Here is a 22,346-nt window from a genome sequence, read left to right as displayed (position 1 = left end):
TTCACTGTAAACTACATATTAAAAAAATATTTTTTGGAAAAATTGCAAGTCTGTTCATTTTTGATAGAGCTCAACCCCAACTACCCAGTATATCCCGCAACGCCACATACTGACCTTCTCACCACAACCTGCAATGCCACATACCCATCTTCTCACCATATTCCTCAATCCCACCTACCCACCTTCTCACCATGTCCCTCAACCTCACCTACCCACCATCTCACCATATTCCTCAACCTCACCATATTCCTCAGTCCTCACACTGTCATGAAGACATTATTCTGGGCTAGCTATAGTCTGTGCTAATCTGCCACTTCAGAAGTCCTCTATGCTTTTGTCATCGGTTCTTGATTCTTCTGCTCTCCAGTTGTACTTCACACTTGTTCATTTTTGCTAGCGTTTCTCGCTTGGAGCTTACAGTCCAACCTCAACTGTTTGTTCATTTCTCTCAGTATTTTAAAAACTCTGGGCTATGCCAATCTTCTTGTGTACTGAACTGTAATATTTCTCTGCTAAGACAGGGCTTACATTTATATAAACGCCATTTACGACCTTAGGTCATCCTAATGAAGTACTTTTGAAATGTAGTCATTGTTGCAATGTAAGGAAATGCTGCAGCTAATTCACCCACAAACAGCAAGGAGATAATGACCAGATAATCTATTTTTAAGTGGTGTTGGTTGAGGGGTAAATATTGGCCAGGATACCCTTATCCTTCTTCAAAATAGCGCCGTGGGATCTTTTACGTCCACCTGAGACGACAGATAGGGGCCACGGTTTAATGTCTTATCCACAAGACATCACCTTTGACATTGCAGCAGTGTCTGCCTGAATTATGTTTTTTTTTCACAATACATTGGAAAATGGTTCAGTACCTTGCAGTCAGCAATTCCATACAATTTATTTGGATGCTAACAGCAGTTCCATACAATGCACTAGCGTACATTTCATCTCAAGGTACAGTTTAGTACAATCCGTAAATCACGTTACATGTAGTACTGTGCAAATAAGGGTATTACATGGAGCAGATAAGAACAGGTTTACATTACATTCCAGGATACATTTCAATACTGATCACGAATCACGTTACATGTAGCACTATGCAGATGGAAGAATTATGTGCTCAGGTCTCTGGTGTGGGGTTTGAACTTACACACTGAGCCACAGCTGACACCTATTTCATTTGAAGTAAGTATGTGAAAAAGGAGGGTGGCCAATCGAAAATTGGTACATTTCTTCCTTCACCCATGCACTACCTACCCGAGGGTGAGAAGGTACTTGTGGGAAAAGTACCCACAATCCTCTGTTGGAAAATCAAAAATCACCTATAATCCTTAGTCACCCAGATAATGAATTCTGTAATAGAGTATTTTTTTATTCTTTGGATGTGGGCGTCGCTAGCAAGGTCAGCATTTATTGCTCTTCCCTAATTTTTTTTTTTTTTAAATTCGTAGCCAATCTTTCCAATTCTTTGTCAAATCACAAACGCCAGAGGTCACCTTGCACACATCAAGGATCACTCTGCGCCAATGCTCTTAGCCAAAAGGCCTAGAGCCACTGCACCGTTCCTGGAAGTACTGCAATACCAGGTTCGTGCCATGGAGGTGGATGGGTCAGGCCCCCCACACACCTCCGTGGAGGTGGATGGGTCAAGCCACCCCACCCACCTCCTATTTCCAAAAAGCATAGGAGAACCACCTTCCTGATCCAGGGAGAACCACTTTGGGGTCATGGTTACTCCCCTGTCAGGTCAGTTACGCATGATCTTAGCCAAAAGGCTCATCCCTAATTTTTTTTTTTTTTTTTTTAAATTCGTAGCCAATCGTTCCAATTCTTTGTCAAATCACAAACGCCAGAGGTCACCTTGCACATGCCAAGGATCACTCTGCGCCAATGCTCTTAGCCAAAAGGCCTAGAGCCACTGCACCGTTCCTGGAAGTACTGCAATACCAGGTTCGTGCCATGGAGGTGGATGGGTCAGGTCCCCCACACACCTCCGTGGAGGTGGGTGGGTCAGGCTCATCCCTAATTGCCCTTCAGAAGGTGGTGGTGAGCCACCATTTCAAAGGGCAGTTAAGAGTCAACCACGTTGCTGTGGGTCTGGAATCACATATAGGCTAGACTGGGTAAGGACATTAGTGAACTAGATGGATTTTTATGACAATCCGGTACTGATACTAGCTTTTTATTCCAGATTTATTTAATTAACTGAATTTAAATTCCCCAGCTGTTGTGGTGGGATTTGAATTTGTGTCTCCAGATCATTAGTTCAGGCCTCTGCATTACCAGTCCAGTAACATAACCACTATGCTACTGTACCCCATAAAGTACCCTTGTACTTTCAACTGGTGCTCACCTCCACGCCCTCCATTTAAATATTTTTAGAAATACTTTCAACTTCTGGGAAACTGGATGTGGGGTGGTGGGGGGTTTCGATGTGGTGACAATCATACATGACATGCATCTGGTAACCAGCATAGATGGAGGCCATTCTGCTCATCGTGTCTGTAGAGCAATCCAAAGCCAATCCCACTGACCCACAGATGAACTGTAATGAAAGTATCCTTACCCAGTGGGGGACCTCTACAAATAACTGAGACAGGGGGCCCAAATTTCCCCAGCCGCCTAGAGTGGCGCAGTTAGGGTTGGCACGCTGACTTTTTGGGGCAAAAGTAACGCCAAAAACTTAACTTCCACTTTGGCCGCACCCTCGTCGTCCGGATCCATCGGCATGGCGCTGCAGAGGCTGGCGGGGGGGGGGGGGGGGGAGGGGTGGTAGAGCTTCCGCCGCACTTACTCAGCACGGCCGACAGGAGTGGGGGCTTGAGCCCAGCATCTTGTGGAGTGTTGGCAGGGGGATGCATGTTCGTTTGAGCAAGTGCGCATGCGCAATGGGCGGTTCAGCGTGCGCGCATGCGCAGTGCAACAGGAAGCTTGGCAATCGGCCAATTAAAGGGGGAGCGTCCTCAGTACCATTGGTAATGGAGCATATATAAAGGTAAGATTTAAATATTGATTTTTGTGTGGCTAAAGGAGTGAAAAGGATAGGTGAAAGAAAGGTGAGAAGTATGATTTTTAAACATTACCTGAGTGTGAGTCCAATAGACGAATGGCGCAAGAGCTTGCAAGATGAACAAAGAATTTCCTCCATGAGGAAGTGGAGAAACTAGTGACTGTAATTGAGGAGAAATGGTTGGAGTTGGATATCAGCAAGAGTAATCCGTCAAAAGTTTCACCCAAGGAAATGAGAAAAAGATGGCACTTAGTTGCAGAAGAATACTCCACAGGGGTCAATACCGCAAGATCTGGAAGCCAGTGCAAAAAGAAATGGCAGGGCGTTGGTCAAGTAGTGAATGTAAGTAATATCTTCATCTTTAAATTGAATTGCAATGGAAAATGTGACCATCTGTATGTGTCCCACCCATCAGAAGCACACCATGTCTGAAAATTAATATTTTCATCTTTGCAAAAGAAATTGGTCCACAACAAAAGGGAAAGACTTAGAACAGGAAGAGGGCCGCCAAATCTGCACCAGCTGTCACCCCTGGAACAGAGGGTTGCTGCCTTGCTGAGTCGCACCTGCAGAAAAAGAATCAGCTCTGCACAAGCTGGACCCAGGATGAAGGTTGAGGATGAGTCATTAAAATGCATAGTCGCCCTTCAAATCAACATGCTGACTGGCCTGCTATGCATCAGACTACTCATGCCACCCATCCTGCCCCCTCCTGTGCTGCTAACCAGTTGACGGTTCTGTTGTATTTTGCAGAAGAAGAAGACACTCCTCAACATCCTGAAGATCCACCAGAGGATCCAGATGCGTGCGCTCCAGACCAAGGCGGGTGGCGGGAGGAGGAGTCCATGGAAATGTGTGCATGGGAGAATGCTGACTGCGATATGAATCAGGCCATAGTACAGGGCATCACGCTGTCAGAAACCTCCATGAGCTCTTCGGCAACATTCCATGGGCTCACACCTTCTGAGGTCGCAGGTCCCAGTGGCAGTCGTGAAATGCATCTGGGAACACCCAGTCCCCCACCGTCCCAGCCTGTGCCTCACACTGGAGGGATGCCACTAGGCAGACCCACAGCGAGGGGAAGGAGAAGCCGACCAGTCTTTCCTGAGATGCAGCCCTCAACAGAGGTTAATCAGGTTGTGTCATTGGGTGAGGAGACCAATGCAATCACAAGATCACTCATGGCGGCCGTCAGTGGTTGCGTGATGAGGTAGTGACACTGTCGGGTGAAATCTCAGCACTGAGACGGGAAGCGAGGGCGGGTATTTCAGAGGGTGTGCAAACGGTGGCAGATGCCATGAGGGAGCTAGCTTCTGCAATAAGGGCACAAAGGCTGGATACTCAAATGCCACTCCCACTTCAATCCATGCACCAGCCACCGGGTGTCAGACCCAAACCAGGCCCCAAAACCCCTCACCACCATCACCGACCCTATGAGGAAGTGCACTTTCCCCGAGATGTGGGTGAGGGATGCGTGCAGCCTTTCTTTGCTGTTGTTGCTGTTGCTGCTGCTGTTGTTGTTGTTGAAGTGCACTGTAAAATATCCAATAAAAGATATTTTGCATTAAAACTGAATCATGCTCCATTAGGACCACACAACATTTAGGGACAACTGTAAAAAGTAAAAATCCCTCACCCCTACAGTCATGCGTGCCTGCCGCCCCTAGCCCTGGCGGGAGGGCTAGCCAGTGCGTTTTGCAGTCAGCAAGGTAGGATTGCTCCATTTTCAGTAGCTGATTTATCTTTCATTTATTTTTGATGATGTTGTGCAGCTGTTGTGCTGAAGATGTTGTGATGTTGTGCTGATGTTGTGAAGGTCTTTAGTGCTTTAGAATCCTCTTACTTACCTTCCCCATCCCCCCTATCTCTGGCTACCTGCGCTGATTTCTAAAATATAGGTAAGGTTTTTCTGTGCCTACAAAAGTGGCCACATATACTGGACTAAGTTAGTTTGGAGTAACTTTCAGCTGGCCAAATTTGCTTCTATGGCCAGAAGAGGCGTAATTGGCTTGTCACGCTCCCTTTTGGAGAGAAAAAACTAAATTAGAAAAAAACCTAACAAACTGACTTACACTGGAGCAAGTTAAATGGGGAAATTTGCGATTTTTAAGTTACTCCAAAAAAAACTACTTACTCCAAAAAAAAACGGGCAACTCTTGGGGAAATTTGAGCCCAGCGAGTGAACAAAAATCTGTCAGGGCTCCAAATCCTGGTCACCATTCAAAATCTCCTGCTGGAAGGTATGGGTGTCTAGAGACTCCAGCTGTAGACACCACTGTGCTTGACAGTGATGCCCTCTGTGGTTGAATAACCTGCTGCCATTTCTGACATGGACTTAGTTATGAGGAATGGCCAACATTTTTATAGGCCTCCCATCAGACCATACCTTCAGAAAGAGAGGAAGAGGGAAAAAACATTGGTGGCGATGGAATAAAAACAGAAAATTTTGGAAACCTCAGCGGGTCAGGCAGCATCTGTGGAGAAAAAGCAGAGTTAATGTTTCAGGTCAATGACCCTTGGTGGCAGTGGTGTAGGCGAAAGATTGTAGTTCGCAGGAAAATTCTCGCATAATCTTGAATGAAAATGGAAGGGTTAATCCTTTCTGTATGATAGATATCAGATTCAAGAACTGATGACAAGAGCACAGAGGACCTCTGAAGTGGCAGATCAGCACAGACCATAGCTCGCCCAGAATAACAATTAGTCTCCGTGATAGTATGTAGCTGGGGCCCTGACCGCACTCCATATTAATCCATGTATTTTGTCAGATGTAATCCTGTTGGGTCAATCCTTTCCAGGCATGCTTCTCTGTTTCCCATTCACAGTGTGTTTGATTTGTATCAGGTGGGTCCACTCTTTCCCTCTCTTCCCTTACTTTTAGAATCACAGTGATAAAGTTTGCAGAACGCATCATAACAGCAGTTCAGTCTAGCTCCACAGTATCTGCTTTTTCAACGGTAATTCCACAAACAAAACTTCCATGAAAACCATTATTAGTATAAAGATACAATTAGGAGTACGGTAATGTGGTGGTTATGTTACTGGAATAATAATTCAAAGAATGTGAGTTTATATCCCACCATGGCAGACTGAGAATTTGAATTAAGTTTTAAAAAATCTTATCAAGCCACTCTGTCGTATCTTTGGGATGGGCAATTAATGCCATCCTTTCCAGTGATGGCCACATCCTGAGAACATTTTTTTTAAATTAGTGCATAGAGAGACATAGAAAGGGATTTTGAGTACTCATAAACTCAGTGTACAGACAATGTGGTGAAAAATTAAAATGCTAAAAGAATGCTGGGCTCTTAAATCAGAACAGTGGACATAAATCGAAAGAGATTATATTTTTTCTAATTAATTCTGGGGATGCGGGTGAGCTGCCAAGACCGGTATTTATTGCTCTGCCTTAGTTGCCCTGAGAAGGTGGTAGTGGGTCTCCTTCTTGAATTACTGCATTAGTAACGGTATTGGCACAACTGAGTTGCTTCAGTGCTAGGCCACCTCATGGGTTAGTTCGGAATTAACCATGTTGGTGTAGAACTGGAGTCACACACAAGCCAGACCGGTTAAGGATAGTAGGTTTCCTTCCCTAAAGAACATTAGTGAACCAGTTGGATTTTTATGACAATCAAAAAGCTTCATGCTCACTTTTACTGATACCAGTTTTTTTTCCCAGATTTTTTTAACAGAATTAAAATTTTCAAACTCATGTTCTCTGGATTACTAGTACAGTAACATAGGGCCCAAGTTCCAAGCTGCGCCTAGAGTGGCGCAGTCCCGACCTGGACGCCTGTTTTTCGCGCCACAAAGTGCGCCTAAAAAAAACTTCCAGATTCTCCAGCTCTCTGCAGGTCGTTTGCAGCGCAGCGCAGCACGAGCTGCAGGGGGCGGAGCCATGTCCCTGCGCTGAAAACAGTGCCGGGACCTCTGCACATGCGCGCTACAGTGGGCGCGCATGTGCAGTAGCTCCAGGCGCCCAAAACTGTGCGGGAGGGGCCCGAAGCACGCAGCCCCTAGCCCTGGCCGAATGGCCTCACTGGGGCTGCGTGAATAAGGCTCCTCCCACGGCTAGCTCCTGCTTCCTCCCGACCCGACTCGACTCCCGCTTCCCGCTTCCCGCCCCCCGCCTCTGGACCGGACCCGACCCCGACCCCGACCCAACTCCCGCTTCTCTCCCCCGCCCCCGGACCCGACACCGACCCGACTCCCGCTCCACCCCGCCCCCGGACCCGACCCGACCCGACTCCCGCTTTCCCCCCCCGCCCCCGGACCCGACCCGACCTGACCTCCCTCCCCCCGATCCGAACCGAACCGACCTCCCTCCCACCACCCCCCCGATCCCGACCCGAGCTCCCGACCCCGACCCGCGCTCCACCCGACCCAACCCAACGCCACCTACCTGTAAATCTGGTGCTGGGGACGGGCCCTGCCCGAAGTCTCGGGCCCGACCGGGCCTGGCCCATTCAGCCTCCCTCCCCTTTCTCCTTTCTCCTTTCCCCTCCCCCCCATGTCCTTTCCCCTCCCCCCATCTCCTTTCCCCTCCCCCCATCTCCTTTCCCCTCCCCCCATCTCCTTTCCCCTCCCCCATCTCCTTTCCCCTCCCCCATTTCCTTTCCCCTCCCCCCATCTCCTTTCCCCTCCCCCCATCTCCTTTCCCCTCCCCCATTTCCTTTCCCCCCCCACCCATTTCCTTTCCCCCCCACCCATCTCCTTTCCCCCCCTCTCCTTTCTCCTTTCTCCTTTCCCCCCCTCTCCTTTCCCCCCCTCCTTTACCCCCCTCTCCTTTCCCCCCCTCCTTTCCCCCCCCCCTCTCCTTTCCCCCTCTCTCCTTTCCCCCTCTCTCCTTTCCCCCTCTCCTTTTTCCCCCTCTCCTTTTTCCCCCCTCTCCTTTTCCCCCCTTCTCCTCCCCCCTTTTTCTTTCCCCCCTTTTCCTCCTCCCCCTTCCCCCTTCTCCCCCTTCTCCCCCTCCCCCTTCTCCTTCTCCCCCTTCCCTCCCCCTTCCCTCCCTCTGCTCCCCCCCTCTCTCCCTCTACCCCCCTCCTCCCCCTCCCCTCGCTGTCAGAAACACAGAAACTGACAGACAGAGAATGAGAGACACAGACAGACAGAGAGATAGAGACACTGACAGAGACACACTGGGGGGGGGGGGGAATCCCAGTGCGCTGTTGGAGGGCTCCCGGTGCTGCAGTCGGTAAGTAGAAAATGTTTTATTTATTGATTTTTAAAAAAAATTATTTCTTATAAATTTTTTTTGTTTGGTTTATTGGTTGATTTATTGATGTTTTTATCATTTATTATTGATGATGGCTCTTTATTTGTAAAACTAAAGTGTTTAATGTTTGTAAACTTCCCTTTAAACCCCCCCCCCCATTCCCTACGCCTGATTTGTAACCTACGCCTGATTTTCTAAAGTGTAGACAAGGTTTTTTCGAACGTACAAAAATCTTCACTTACTCCATTCTAAGTTAGTTTGGAGTAAGTTTTCACTGACGAAACTTTGAAAACAGGTGTAAGTAGCCGGACACGCCCCCTTTTGGAAAAAAAAAATTCTGTTCCAAAGTGAAACTGTTCTAACTGACTAGAACTGGAGCAAACTAAATGGCGAGAATTCCGATTTCTAAGATACTCCGTTCTACACCAGTTGCTCCTAAAAATCAGGAGCAAATCATGGCGAAACTTGGGGCCATAATGACTATACTGCTGTATCAAAGCTACGTAATCTCACTTGGATACTGTGTACAATTCTGGTCACCACACTTCAAAAGGGACATATACACATTACAGAGAGTGCAGAGAAGAACAAGAATATTTTCAGGTGTAAAAGGAATGAGTCATGAGGGAAGGTCAGCAAAACTCAAACATTAGTCAGAGAGAAGGTATTCAAAGGGGGACTTCATTGAGCACTCTTGCCACTTAGTTGGAAGGCTGTAGGTTCAAGTCCCACTCTAGGGCGTAAGCACATAATTTGGATCAGCACATCAGTACTTAGGCAATGCTGCATCTTTTGGATGAGATGTTAAACCAAGGCCCTCTTTGCCTGCTCAGGTGGAAGTAAAATATGCCATGCAGAGAGTTAGTCTGGTGTCCTGGCTAACGATCCTATCTCAACCAACACCACCAAAATCAGATTAACTGGTAATTCATCACATTCGCTATTTGTCAGACCTTGGGGTGTGCCAGTTGGTTATTGCATTTGTCTACATAACACTATTTCAAGAGCAATTCATTGGCTATGACATATTTTGGTATGTCCTGAGGATGTTGGGCCGGGCGAGTGAGATGCTGGGCCGGGCGAGTGGGATGCTGGGCCGGGCGAGTGGGATGCTGGGCCGGGCGAGTGGGATGCTGGGCCGGGCGAGTGGGATGCTGGGCCGGGCGAGTGGGATGCTGGGCCGGGCGAGTGGGATGCTGGGCCGGGCGAGTGGGATGCTGGGCCGGGCGAGTGGGATGCTGGGCCGGGCGAGTGGGATGTTGGGCCGGGCGAGTGGGATGTTGGGCCGGGTGTGTAGAGTTCTCAACTCTAGAACATATTCACACGAGGCATATACTGCAGACAAGGTCACTCATGACCTGCACCTTTATTCCCCGGACCAAGGAGTGCTGAGCCTGCGTGGAACCTCCCTTTAAGTACTTGGCTGACCAGGTAAGGAGTGTCTCCCACAAGTTCACCCACTGTGGTCAAGGTGTGTATTTCACAGTTGTATACAGTGTACAGTGTTGTTACATATTGGTTACAGTTATGTGAAAGTTACAAACATGACATCACCTCCCCCCCCAATGTCTTTGGGTCAAAGATTGAGTCTTTCAGGCAGTCGACACTCTCTCGTGGAGTGCCGCAGCTGTGGCTGTGGTGGTTGAGCCGTGGCATGCGTCTCTGTCGCCTGAATTGGTTCCGGGCTGGCCGCAGGGACTGTGCATGCTGTTGACTGTCCTTGTTGCTCGTTCACTGGCAGTGGTGTGGTTGACATCCCATGGTCTATTTCAGGTTCCTCAGTGTCCATGCTGAACCTTTTCTTTACCTGATCCAGATGTTTGCGGCATATCTGCCCATTGTTTAGTCTGACCACTATGACCCTATTTCCCCTTTTTACCAAGTACGGTGCCCTCAAGCCACGTGGGTCCTAGTGCATGGTTAAGCACAAATACCGGGTCATCCATTTCTATACACCTCCCCCTTGAGTTTCGATCATGGCACTCGGTTTGGGACTGTCGCTTGCCCTCAACAATGTCTGCCAGGCTTGGGTGAATGAGGGACAGCCACGTTTTGAGCGTGCGTTTCATGAGGAGTTCCGCTGGCAGGACTCCCGTGAGCGAGTGTGGGCAGGACCTATAGGCCAGCAGGAAGCGCGACAGGCGGTACTGAAGAGAGGGTCCCTGGATACGGAGCATGCCTTGTTTTATGACTTGGACCGCACGTTCTGCCTGGCCATTGGAAGCCGGCTTGAACGGTGCCGTCCGGACGTGTTTAATGCCATTACCCGACATAAACTCCTGGAATTCATGGCTGGTGAAACACGGGCCATTGTCGCTGACCAGAATGTCCGGCAAGCCGTGGGTCGTGAAAACCGTGCGCAGACTCTCCACAGTGATGGATGTCGTGCACGAGTTTAATATGATGCACTCGATCCATTTCGAGTCTGCATCGACTACAATCAAGAACATTTTTCCCATGAACGGCCCCGCATAGTTCACGTGGATGCGTGACCATGGCCTGGTGGACCAGGGCCACGGGCTGAGTGGGGCCTCCCTGGGGGCATTGCCCAGCTGGGCACACTGGCACCTGCGAACCCAGTGTTCCAGGTCTGAGTCAATCCCCGGCCACCATACATGTGACCGGGCAATGGCCTTCATTAGCACAATACCAGGGTGCTCGCTGTGGAGTTCCCTGATGAATGCTTCCCTTCCTTTCTGGGGCATGACCGCCCGGCTGCCCCATAGTAGGCAGTCGGCTTGGATGGAGAGCTCATCCATCCGTCTCTGAAACGGTCTGACCTCCTCGGGGCACGCCCCGTGTGCGGGCGCCCAATCCCCAGTCAGGACACATTTCTTTATCATGTATAGGAGGGGGTCCCTGTTGGTCCAGAGTTTGATCAGGCGGGCTGTGATGGGGGAGCCTGCGGTGTCAAAAACCTCAATGGCCATGACCAGCCCAGTGCTTTGCTCCGTTGCCCCCTAGGTGGTGGCCAGTGGAAGCCTGCTGAGCGCGTCAGCACAATTTTCAGTGCCTGGCCGGTGCAGTATGGTGTAGTCATACGCAGCCAGCGTGAGAGCCCATCGCTGTATGCGAGCTGACGCATTGGCATTGACAGCCTTGCTGTCGGACAACAGGGATGTTAACGGCTTGTGATCCGTTTCTAACTTGAACGGTCTGCCGAAAAGATACTGGTGCATCTTTTTCACACTGTAAACGCAAGCGAGTGCTTCCTTTTCGACAATGCCATACCCACGCTCTGCCTGGGAGAGCGACCTGGAGGCATAAGCCACCGGTTGTAGTCGGCCGTCGTCATTTCCCTGCTGCAACATACACCCAACCCCGTATGATGATGCATCGCATGTTAAAACTAGTTTTTTACAGGGGTCACACAAAGTCAACAGTTTGTTAGAACAAAGCAGGTTCTGCGCCCTGTTGAAAGCCCGTTCCTGACAGTCCCCCCAGAACCCTTACGCAGGAGCACATGTAACGGCTCCAACAATGTGCTTAAGTTAGGCAGGAAGTTCCCGAAATAGTTCAAAAGTCCCAGGAACGATCGCAACTCCAATATGTTGCCAGGCTGGGGCGCTCGACGGATCGCCTCCGTTTTGGATTTGGTAGGCCCGATCCCGTCTGCATCAACCCTGCTGCCCAAAAACTCGACCTCTGGGGCCAAAAGCACACACTTGGCCTTTTTCAGCGGCAGGCCTACCCGGTCCAGTCGGCGTAGCAGCTCCTCCAGGTTGTGGAGGTGTTCCTCTGTGTCTCGACCCATTATTAGGATGTTGTCTTGGAATACGATTGTGCCGGAAATGGATTTGAGCAAGCTTTCCATGTTCCTCTGGAAGATTGCGGCCGCTGAACGAATGCCAAACGGACACCTATTGTCGATGAATAGTCCCTTGTGCGTCGTGATGGTGGTCAGAAGCTTGGATTCTTCAACCAGTTCCTGAGTCATGTAGGCCGAAGTGAGGTCCAACTTGCCACCTGCCAATGTGGCAAAAAGGTCCTCCACTCTCGGGAGTGGGTATTGGTCCTGCAGCAACACTCGGTTGATGGTGGCTTTGTAGTCGCCGCAGATCCTGACCGAGCCATCCGCTTTAAGGACAGGAACGATGGGACTTGCCCAGTCACTGAATTCAACAGGCGAAATTATGCCCTCTCTGAGCAGCCTGTCCAATTCACTCTCAGTTTTCTCATGCATCACATACGGCACCGCTCTGGCTTTGTGGTGCACTGGTCTGGCATCCGGGGGGATGTGTATCACTACTTTGGTGCCCTTGAACGTTCCGACACCGAGTTGAAACAGTGACCCGAATTTTTGTAGGACCTGCGAGCATGAACTTTGCTCCACAAACGAAATGGCGTGCACATCTCCCCATTTCCAGTTCATCTCGGCTAGCCAGCTCCTTCCCAAAAGCGCGGGGCCATTTCCCGGAACAATCCAGAGTGGCAGGCGGTTCTGTGATCCATTGTGTATTACCACTAGGTTTGCACTGCCTAGCACTGGGATGATTTCTTTGGTGTACATGTGTAGTTGCGTGTCAATGCGTTCCAGTTTGGGCCTGCTAGCTCTCTGTGGCCATAGCCTCTCAAATTGTTGGACGCTCATAAGGGACTGGCTGGCTCCCGTCTCCAGCTCCACGCGCAGCGGGATGCCATTCAATAAAACTTTCATCATCATGGATGGCGTTTTAGTGTATGAGCTGCGGACGTCAGCCACATGAACCCTCTGAACCTCAGCATCCATGGCTTGGCCCCAGGCATCATCCTGCATTGCAGACCCCTCGTCTGATTCCTCTGTTTCATTGATTAGCCTCGCTGCAGCCTTTTTGCACATTCTAGCCAAATGTCCTCTGGCATTACAATTCCTGCAGGTGAACTGCTGGAACTTGCAGCTTTTAGCAGTATGTCTACCCCCATATCTCCAGCATTGACTGAGATTGTTGTTCATAAAGGGACTGTTACCAGGCATTCCTCTCTGATTGTCCCCTTGGTTGTTTCTAAGCACTCTGTGGTGGTGGGTGTCAATTGTCCCATCACGGGACGCATTGTTCCTCTTGATGGCGTGAACTGCCGATCCTCCTTCCATTGTCTCTGTTGCTGTCCCACCCTAGAGCCTGTTTCTGCCTGGGCAGTGTCGAATTGCCCTTGCCTGCCTGCCTGGGCGGTGTTGAATTGTCCTTGCCTGCCTGCGGGGTTCTGTATCACTTTTACAACATTAACTCCCTGGTTCATCGCAACGTTAAAACCAGGGCTGCTTGCGTAAATTATCTTGATTTCCTCTTCCCCTGCCAAGAAGGTCTGAACTATCAAAGCTGCCCTTTCCAAAGTCAAGTCCTTGTCCTCAATAAGCTTCCTGAAAATACCGGCATGACTAATGCCCTCAATGAAAAAATCCCTTAATATCTCCCCCCTGAAGGCGTCTGTGAACTTACAGGTCTGCAACGAAGCCTGAGATGTTTTGTCCTTCCTGACGCTGGTGTGTGTAGAACCGGTGCCGGGCCATGTGTACGCTGCTCGCCGGTTTCAGATGTTCGCTGATCAGCTGGCTGAGCTCTTCGAAGGACTTGTCGGCCGGCTTGAGAGGTGCAAGCAGGTCTTTCATCAGCGCGTACGTTTTTGTCCCGCAGCTTGTCAGTAGATGTGCCCTCCGCTTGTCAGCCGCTTCCACTTCCAGCCAGTCCTTTGTGACAAAGATCTGCTGGAGTCGCTCCACAAAATTGTCCCAGTCCTCACCCACACAGTAACGTTCCTCTGTGCTACCGGTGGCCATCCTTGTGGTTCAGTGGTTCCCGTTTCTCGTTGCCAGATGTAGAGTTCTCAACTCTAGAACATATTCACACGAGGCATATACTGCAGACAAGTCACTCATGACCTGCACCTTTATTCCCCGGACCAAGGAGTGCTGAGCCTGCGTGGAACCTCCCTTTAAGTACCTGGCTGACCAGGTAAGGAATGTCTCCCACAAGTTCACCCCCTGTGGTCAAGGTGTGTATTTCACAGTTGTATACAGTGTACAGTGTTGTTACATATTGGTTACAGTTATGTGAAAGTTACAAACATGACAGGGTGAGTGGAATGCTGGGCCGGGTGAGTGGGATGCTGGGCCGGGTGAGTCAGGTGCTGGGTCAGACTGATTTGGATGAGTTTGATTTCCCTCTGATTCTAATACGTATGGTGTCATGTTGATGACTGCAATTCCCATTTCAAGATATGGATTTTTAACGGAGAAATGCCAAAGAACGAAGAGGATAATTTAGCAGATTTCAAAACAACATCTTACTTGCCGAACAACAGTGATCTTGTAAGCCCCACTTTATCACCCAGTACCTCATCAGAGCACAGACCTTCACCTTTTTGTAGGGCTCAAATTGAATCCATGTCCCAAGAATGAATGACTAGTGTATGATTCACTGAACTACCCAGTGTCCATCAGAGAGCAAACTTTTGTATGGATTGGATTTGAATCCAGATCCCAGGGATGACAGGTCACTGTCTGATTCATTACATCACCAGTTTCCCATCATTGACTGTCTCTTCTCTCTTCGCAGTTTCGGTATAAGAAGCGAGTGTACAGCCAGAGTCATGTGGAAGAGAAACAACTGGCCAAGCTCCACACAAAGGTATGTGCCTCAAAGATTCAGTGGTGGACACGCGACTTGAGGGTTATTGCAACATCCACTCCATCACCAAGACTGCCTAATTCCATCTCTGTAATATCGCCTCACTCCACCCCTGCCTCAGCTCATCTGCTGCTGAAACCTTCATCTATGCCTTTGTTACCTCTATTCTTGGCTGTTCCAATGCTCTCCTGGCTGGCCACCCATCGTCCATCCTGCATAAACTTGACCTCATCCAAAATTCTGCTGCCCGTATCCGAACTCGTACCAAGTCCCATTCACTCATCACCCCAGTGCTTGCTGACCTACATTTGCTCCCAGTCTGGCAACAGCTTAATTTAAAAAATCTCATCCATGTTTTCAAATCCCACCATGGCCTTCACACTCCCTCTCTCTGTAACCTTCTCCAGCCCTATAAGCCTTCGAGATCTCTGCGCTCCTCTATTTCTGATCCCTTGCGCATCCCATTTAATCACTTCACCATTGGCGGCCGTGCTTTCGGCTGCCTAGGCCCTAAGGTTTGGAATTCCCTCCCTAAACTTCTCCCCTTCTTTACCTCTCTCTCCTCCTTTAAGACGCAGCTTAAAACCTACCTCTTTGGCCAAGCTTTTGGTCATCTGTCCTGATAATCTCTTGCTGTGGCTCGGTAGCAAATTTTGATTGACATCGCTCTTCTGAAGCGCCTTGGGATATTTTGGTACTTTAAAATCTTCATTCTGCATTTCTTCAAGCGCTGGCATAAGTCTGCGTTCTAACTCCAATGTTAACTCCACGAATATCGGTACTTTGCACAGCAGAGCCAGTAGCTCCCAGTTTTTGTACTTTCAGAGAGTCATTACACCACAGGGTAAGCACTAGAGAGGCAGCTGGGTGGGAATGGGGAATTGTAGACCCAACATCTTTTTTTTATTATTCATTCTCAGGATATGGATGTCGCTGACAAGGCCGGCATATATTGCCCATCACTAGTTGTCCTGAGATGGCACTGGTGGTCTGCCTTCTTGATTGGTTCCTGCTATTAATTTCTTAGCCAGCAGGAACAATCTTAGTCTCAAAGCCTTTCATAGTTTTGAAAACGCAATTATATTCTTGATTTAGCTCTCTCTAAGGGGAAAAAACAATTTTTCAAGTCTGTCTTCGTCATGGCATTCTATTCTCGTAAATCTACACTCCACCCTTTCCATGGTTCTAATATCTTACAATGGGATGCCAAGGATTGCATCAAATACTCTAAACTGTTGCCTAACCAAGGTCTAGAAATTGGGCTACTTACCGCCATCCGTTTGCGCCACTACCCTGGTGAAAACTGGTGGCCTTCTTTAGCGTGGGACTCGGCAGCCGTCATTTTGGTGATGGCAGTGCAGGCCCTGGAGATGTAAATGAAGAGAGGAGAGATTACGCAAATTAAGGTTGTATTCCCTGGAATTTAGAAGGTTAAGGGGTGATCGGATTGAAGTTTTCAAGATATTAAGGGGAACAGATAGGAACAATAGAGAAGAAACTATTTCTGCTGGTTGGGTATTCTAGGATTAGGAGGGAGAGTCTAAAAATTAGAGCCAGACCTTTCAGGAATGAAATTAGGAAATACTTCTACACACAAAGGGTGGTAGAAGATTGGAGCTCTCTTCCGCAAATGGCAGTTAATGCTAGATCAATTGTTAATTTTAAATCTAAGATTGATAGCTTTTTGTTAACCAAAGAATATGGACCAAAGGCAGGTTTGTGGAGTTAGGTCGCAGATCAGCCAAGATCTGATTGAATGGCGGAAGGGGCTCGACCGGCTGAATGGCCTACTCCTGTTCCTATATTCCGAAGGCCTCAGATTGTAAAGGAAGGCCTCTGAGAAGATAGAAAATACTGCAAATACTCAGCAGGTCAGGCAGCATCCATGGAGAGAAATAGAGTTCACATCTCAGGTTGAGATGCTGCCTGACCTGCTGAGTATTTCCAGCATTTTATGTTTTTATTTCAGATTTACAGCATCTGCTCACAAAGGGAAGAGGAAGACACAGAAGAGGAGAAAGCAGAAGAGGAGAAAGCAGACATAAGAATGCAACCCAGACAGCCCCTTTCTGGCCAGGATATCCAGGATAGAATCATCCGCTTGAGTACCAGTGACTACAACCACAAATTCCCATTTCAACATTAGTCCTGTTAATTCCTTGAGTTCTTTTACCTCAATTTGGTTCAGTAAAATTACTGAGTCGAATACCTCTTGTGCTTTGAACAAAGCAGTTTTTATTACCGGCCAGTAAGACCTATCAGACAGAAGATATACTCTCTGGCTAGAGCGTACACACTCCCTACGGATAGGTGAAGTTACATCGTAAAGCGTTAACAGTTATACAGTTTTGAAATCAGATAACAAAATACAAATAGATTGACAGTCTAACTCAGCCACTCATTAGTCAATCTATATGAGATGTTCTTCTTGAAAGCTCAAGTATTGCCTCTAAATGTTTCAATCTAATGGTGTGACTATTTACTGAGACCTTGCAATTCTGCAGATGTATTTCATGTTACAATTATATATTATTGGCAGGATTAGTGACTTGAAACCTTGAGACAGACTGTTAGCTATGCTGATGTTGCACTATTTGCAATCTGATATTCTCCCAGCTATTCTTCCATGGCTTATACATTTTCATATATCCCGTTTACTTTTCTGTCCTTAATTCCATATATTCCGTTCAGATATCCACATCCCCCCTTTTATCATTCTATGATAACATTTAGGATCATTCTATGAGTATTGCATTCATCCGTTCGCACTCCCTTTCCAGAATCATATTATTGTTGAGTAGTTCTCTAGTTTGTTGGATCATAACCCGGGAAGCCTTGACCACAAGAGTGTCTGCTAACCTTGCCATCATTACCTTACAGCAGAGGTTAAGGCAACCAACAATCAAACAGCAGGTAATTATTACTACGATGAGAATAATTGCCCCATGTATTAGATAGGATCTCCAAGATCCACCCAAAAACCAATCAAACCTGCTAAGTTCTTCTGCTGGTGTGGATAACTTCTTCACCTCCCTCCTTATGTGATCGGCAAGGTGGGTTATGTTTTCTGAACTATCAGGAATGTAAGTGCAACATTCAGATCCTATCAGGGCACACGTTCCCCCTTTCTCAGCTAACAGGTAATCGAGGGCCATTCGGTTTTGTAATGCTACGGTCCTTATCGCTACCATTTCAGCTGTGATTCCCTCCAGAGCCTCAGCAGTGCGGTTAGCTACCTGTTCCAATATCGTTTCTAAGTTCTGTACTTCATCCATGAGACGTTTTATCCCCACTGGGAATACCAGGACCCCAAAGAACTTGTCGGCGGGGGTGATGGCTCACTTAACTCGTACGGAGGCATGTACTTCCGCCAAGGTACGTACCTGTCGCATAAATGGCACCACATATCCCATATAGCAGGACCCTGTCCATCGCCTGGGCAACCAAGGATATGCCTTATGACCGCACACGAAATACGTGCCGTTAAAGGCTGCTTTCTGGTATATTGCCTCTGGATCCCAGGACTGGGCCCAGACCCTCCCGTCTGTGCTATTTGGATCATAAGAGTGAAGGGTAACCCGTGTACCTGTGGTGAGGTTAAGACTTTGTGGGCAATTGCTATACCCTACCACATGTCCCCTTGTACTGGTATCATTTCGAATTAGACATATGCCCCCTGTTGGCCTCCCAATCCCTGAGATGTTGATCAGAGCTATGAATGGGGGTTCCTTTTCCCGGTTGTAGGTTGGTTGGTACCATCCCTGGAATGTCTGACTACTGGGATCTCCAATACTCTCCCACTTGGTGACCTCACCGTGTTCATTCAGGTGGTAACGGTATGTTACCCCTCCTGGTCTCCTTGATCCCTCTTTTGACCCGCCTTTCATCATTCGTACTAGTATTGGTCCCCCTCCTTCTATTATGGTTTGGCTTTGAATCCATCTAACAGTCTCAGTTAGAGTCAGTGGAATGGTGTGTAAAGGAATTCCCCCTTTGGAATGTATAGGGATATGTGAACACACCCAGCATTTAGAGAAGTGCCCTTTTTCCGCATAAACGTAAGACATATACAAAAAGGTGTTTACATGGAGCTCTCGCCTTTGTCTTCCTTCCCGTGCACTAAAACTGTCATATATCAATACTATCATGCAGACAGTAGCATACAGACACAGTCTCATTATTTAGCTGATAAAAAGAGTTCTGTTTTCACGTTTCCCTTCAGGTCTCCGTCAGTGTATTTGGCTGTCTGACAGGTAAGAGTTCAAACTGATCCTCCTTCAACTGCCTTGTTCAGCTATAGGGAGGAGGAGATCTGGAACAAAAACAAGAATTAGACTAACCAGCAAAATTTGTTTAAATGGTGATGAGCTTGCAGTGGTGCAGGTGAACCCAGGCACTTTTCCCTTCTACCTTAGCTACAGTAGGGGTAGTGAGTAACACCTGAAAAGGGCCCTCCCATCTCAGCTCCAATCCCTTTCGAACCCATCTCTTAATCAGAACATACTTTCCTGGAACCACAAGGGATGATTCAGGTAGAACTGGGAGGTCAAGGTGAGCCCCTCGAACCTGGTTGTGGGCTTCTCGCAGAGCCTGAGTTAAGGAAAGAATGTATGTGGTCATCTGCTCAGTCATGTGGTGGAATTGGACAGTGGAGGGGACATTTTGATTCCAAGGGGTCCTTAAGGGCTTACCATAAATGACTTCAGCGGGGGTGAGTTTAGTTTTACCAGTTGGGGTAGTGCGTATCTGGAATAGGGCTATGGGAAGGAGTTTAAGCCAGTTTAGTCCAGTTGATGCTACTAGTTTTGCAAGTTTATTTTTCAGAGTTTGATTAGTACGCTTAACCAGTCCTGCAGCTTGGGGTCGGTAAGCGCAATGTAGTTGCTGGTCGATGTGCATCTGGGAGCAGAATTCTTTGTTAACTTGGCCAATAAAGTGAGGGCCATTATCGGAACTCAGTCGCGCAGGGATACCATATCTAGGAACAATTTCCCTCATTAACACTTTAACAACAGTTTGAGCTTTATTGTCTAGGGTAGGATAAGCTTCAATCCACCTGCTGAATACATCCACTATTACTAACACATATTTATAATACTGCACCCTTTGCAACTCAATGTAGTCCAACTGCAAGGTCTCAAAGGGACCTTCTGGTAGGGGCGTCTTACCCCAATCACAGGGGACTCCCTTCCCTGGATTATGCTGTTGGCAAACAAGGCAACGACTACTAGTTTTCTGGGCCAGCGCCTGAAGTCTTGGGTGCCACCAAGTAGCCAAAAGCGTATCACTTGTTGCCCTTGCTCCACAATGAGTAGCAAAATGCAAACATTCTATAACCCATGAGGCCAACTCGTCAGACATGCAAGTCTGTTCCGCGGGAGTGGTCCAGAGTTTAGAGACATGGTCATAGGTACATCCATAATCTTTCCACAACAGTTTATCTTTTTCAGGAGCGTCCTCCTGTGCTTGTATAACATCTTGGATGGTTGGCATTGGTTTCTCCGAGGCTAACTTATTCTTTTCAGGATTTTTAGTCTGACTCATCATTCTGGGCACTACCATCCGTTGTTCCCGAGAGGCCTGTTTGGCCTCTTGGTCAGCACAACGATTCCCTATATCAACCAGAGATTTTCCGGTAGTGTGGGCAGTACATTTGACAATGGCAATGCGTTTGGGGTACATGAGGGCTTGCAACAAATCAGATACTAACTGTTTATGAGATATCTCATTCCCCTGTGAGGTTAGGAATCCCCTATTTTTCCATAATTGTCCGAAATCATGGGCTACCCCAAAGGCATACCTAGAGTCGGTATAGATATTAACCTTGAGGTCTTTAGCCAGGATACAGGCTCTGGTAAGGGCAAATAGTTCAGCTTGTTGGGCAGAATAAGCGATCTCAAAGGCGGCAGATTCCACGATCTGATTCTCCTGGTTTACTATGGCGTATCCAGAATTTCGTCTACCTTCTGAGTCAATGGAGGAACTTCCGTCTATATACATAATACAGTCTGGATCCTTCATTGGTACATCAACTAAATCCTCCCTGACCGATGTAGTCTCCTGAATTAAGGATAAACAATCATGACTGGGCTCTTCCTCATCTTGGGGTGGCTCATTAAGAAAACAAGCTGGATTGATAGCAGTACAGTACCGAAAGGTCAGCCTTGGATTATTTAGTAGGTAGATCTCATATCTACTTTGCCTAGCCATGATAAGATGTTGAGTTTGCAGTTGGCCCAAAAGGGCAGCTACGGAGTGAAAAGTATATACAACAATATCCTGCTGAAGGGTAAGGTTGGCGGCAGATTGTAGGCTATTGTAGATAGCAGTTAATATTTGAGTACATACGGGGTGTCCCAAGGCAACGGGATCTATCTTAGAAGAGTAGTAAGCAACAGGCCTGTGTTTATCCCCGTGTTTCTGAGTTAAAACAGCAGTAGCACAATCTTCCATGATTGTGCAATACAATTGAAAGGGACGGTCGTAGAAGGGCCGTCCCAAAGCCGGAGCTTGCAGCAGGGCTGTTTTTAGTTCCTTAAAGGCTTGGATGTCTGTAGATTCTAATTTGAAGCTGCCTTCCTTCGTAGTGTACGGTGTGAGCTGTTTGGTCATTAGGGCAGCATTAGGAATCCAGGATCTACAGTAATTTATCATCCCCAACCACTGCCGCATTTGTCTAGCCGTGCCAGGGACTGGAAACTGGCAGATAGGTTTAATTCGACATGCCTCCAAGGCTCGGTGGGTGCCTGTTAAAATGATCCCAAGAAATTTTACTTGTGACTGGCCAATTTTGACCTTCGACGGGGATACTATGTATCCCAGGGAGGACAAGTGATTCAGTAACTGATTAGCATCCTCTCTATTACTTGGTTCATCTACGCTGGATATCAGTAAATCGTCCACATACTGAATCAAAGTAGATCCCTTATTCAGCGTGAGAGACTGTAACTGTTTCTGCAAGCACCTTGAGAATAAGGTTGGGGAGTGGATGAACCCTTGGGGAAGTCTTGTCCAGGTATATTGCTGTCCCTGGTAAGTGAAGGCAAATAGGAAATGACTCGCCTGGGCTAGTGGTAAAGCGAAGAAGGCATGTTGGAGGTCTATTATTGTGAAGATCTTGGCGTCTGCTGGGATTAAAGACAGTATCTGTGCTGGGTTAGAAACTAGAGCATGCAGGGGCTGGACGATAGTATTGATAGCTCGGAGGTCTTGGACCAAACGGTATTCGTTTGGTCTGCCTGGCTTAGGTATTGCCAGTATAGGAGTATTACATGGGGACTGACATCGGACCAAAATCCCCTGTTTCATTAGCCCCTTAATCAATCGGTGGATACTTGGAATTGCCTGTGATTTCAGTGGGTACTGTCGGATAGAGGGCCAGTCCACATTGCCCTTCACTGGAATTTCAATCGGATCAATGGGAGTATAACCCACTTGGGAGGGGTCCTCTGCCCACACATGAGGATCCACATAATCAGGTATATCCGAGCCAGTATGATGCCGTAGAGTTGTT

General features: G+C 47.9%; 1 protein-coding gene across 1 annotated transcript in view; it reads left to right on the top strand.

Annotated features, from left to right (window-relative positions):
- shank3a (SH3 and multiple ankyrin repeat domains 3a) overlaps positions 1 to 22,346 on the top strand; it is a 1,463,579-nt gene that overhangs the window by 343,342 nt on the left and 1,097,891 nt on the right. Inside the window, exon 4 of the mRNA XM_070897277.1 lies at positions 14,762 to 14,833. Coding sequence (XP_070753378.1) covers positions 14,762 to 14,833 — 72 coding nt within the window. The remainder of the gene's footprint in view (positions 1 to 14,761; positions 14,834 to 22,346) is intronic.

The sequence above is a fragment of the Pristiophorus japonicus genome, chromosome 13 (assembly GCF_044704955.1).
Source record: "Pristiophorus japonicus isolate sPriJap1 chromosome 13, sPriJap1.hap1, whole genome shotgun sequence".
Classification (NCBI taxonomy): domain Eukaryota; kingdom Metazoa; phylum Chordata; class Chondrichthyes; family Pristiophoridae; genus Pristiophorus; species Pristiophorus japonicus.
The sequence above is the reverse complement of the archived record's forward strand: the minus strand, read 5'-3'. Positions and strand labels throughout refer to the sequence as shown.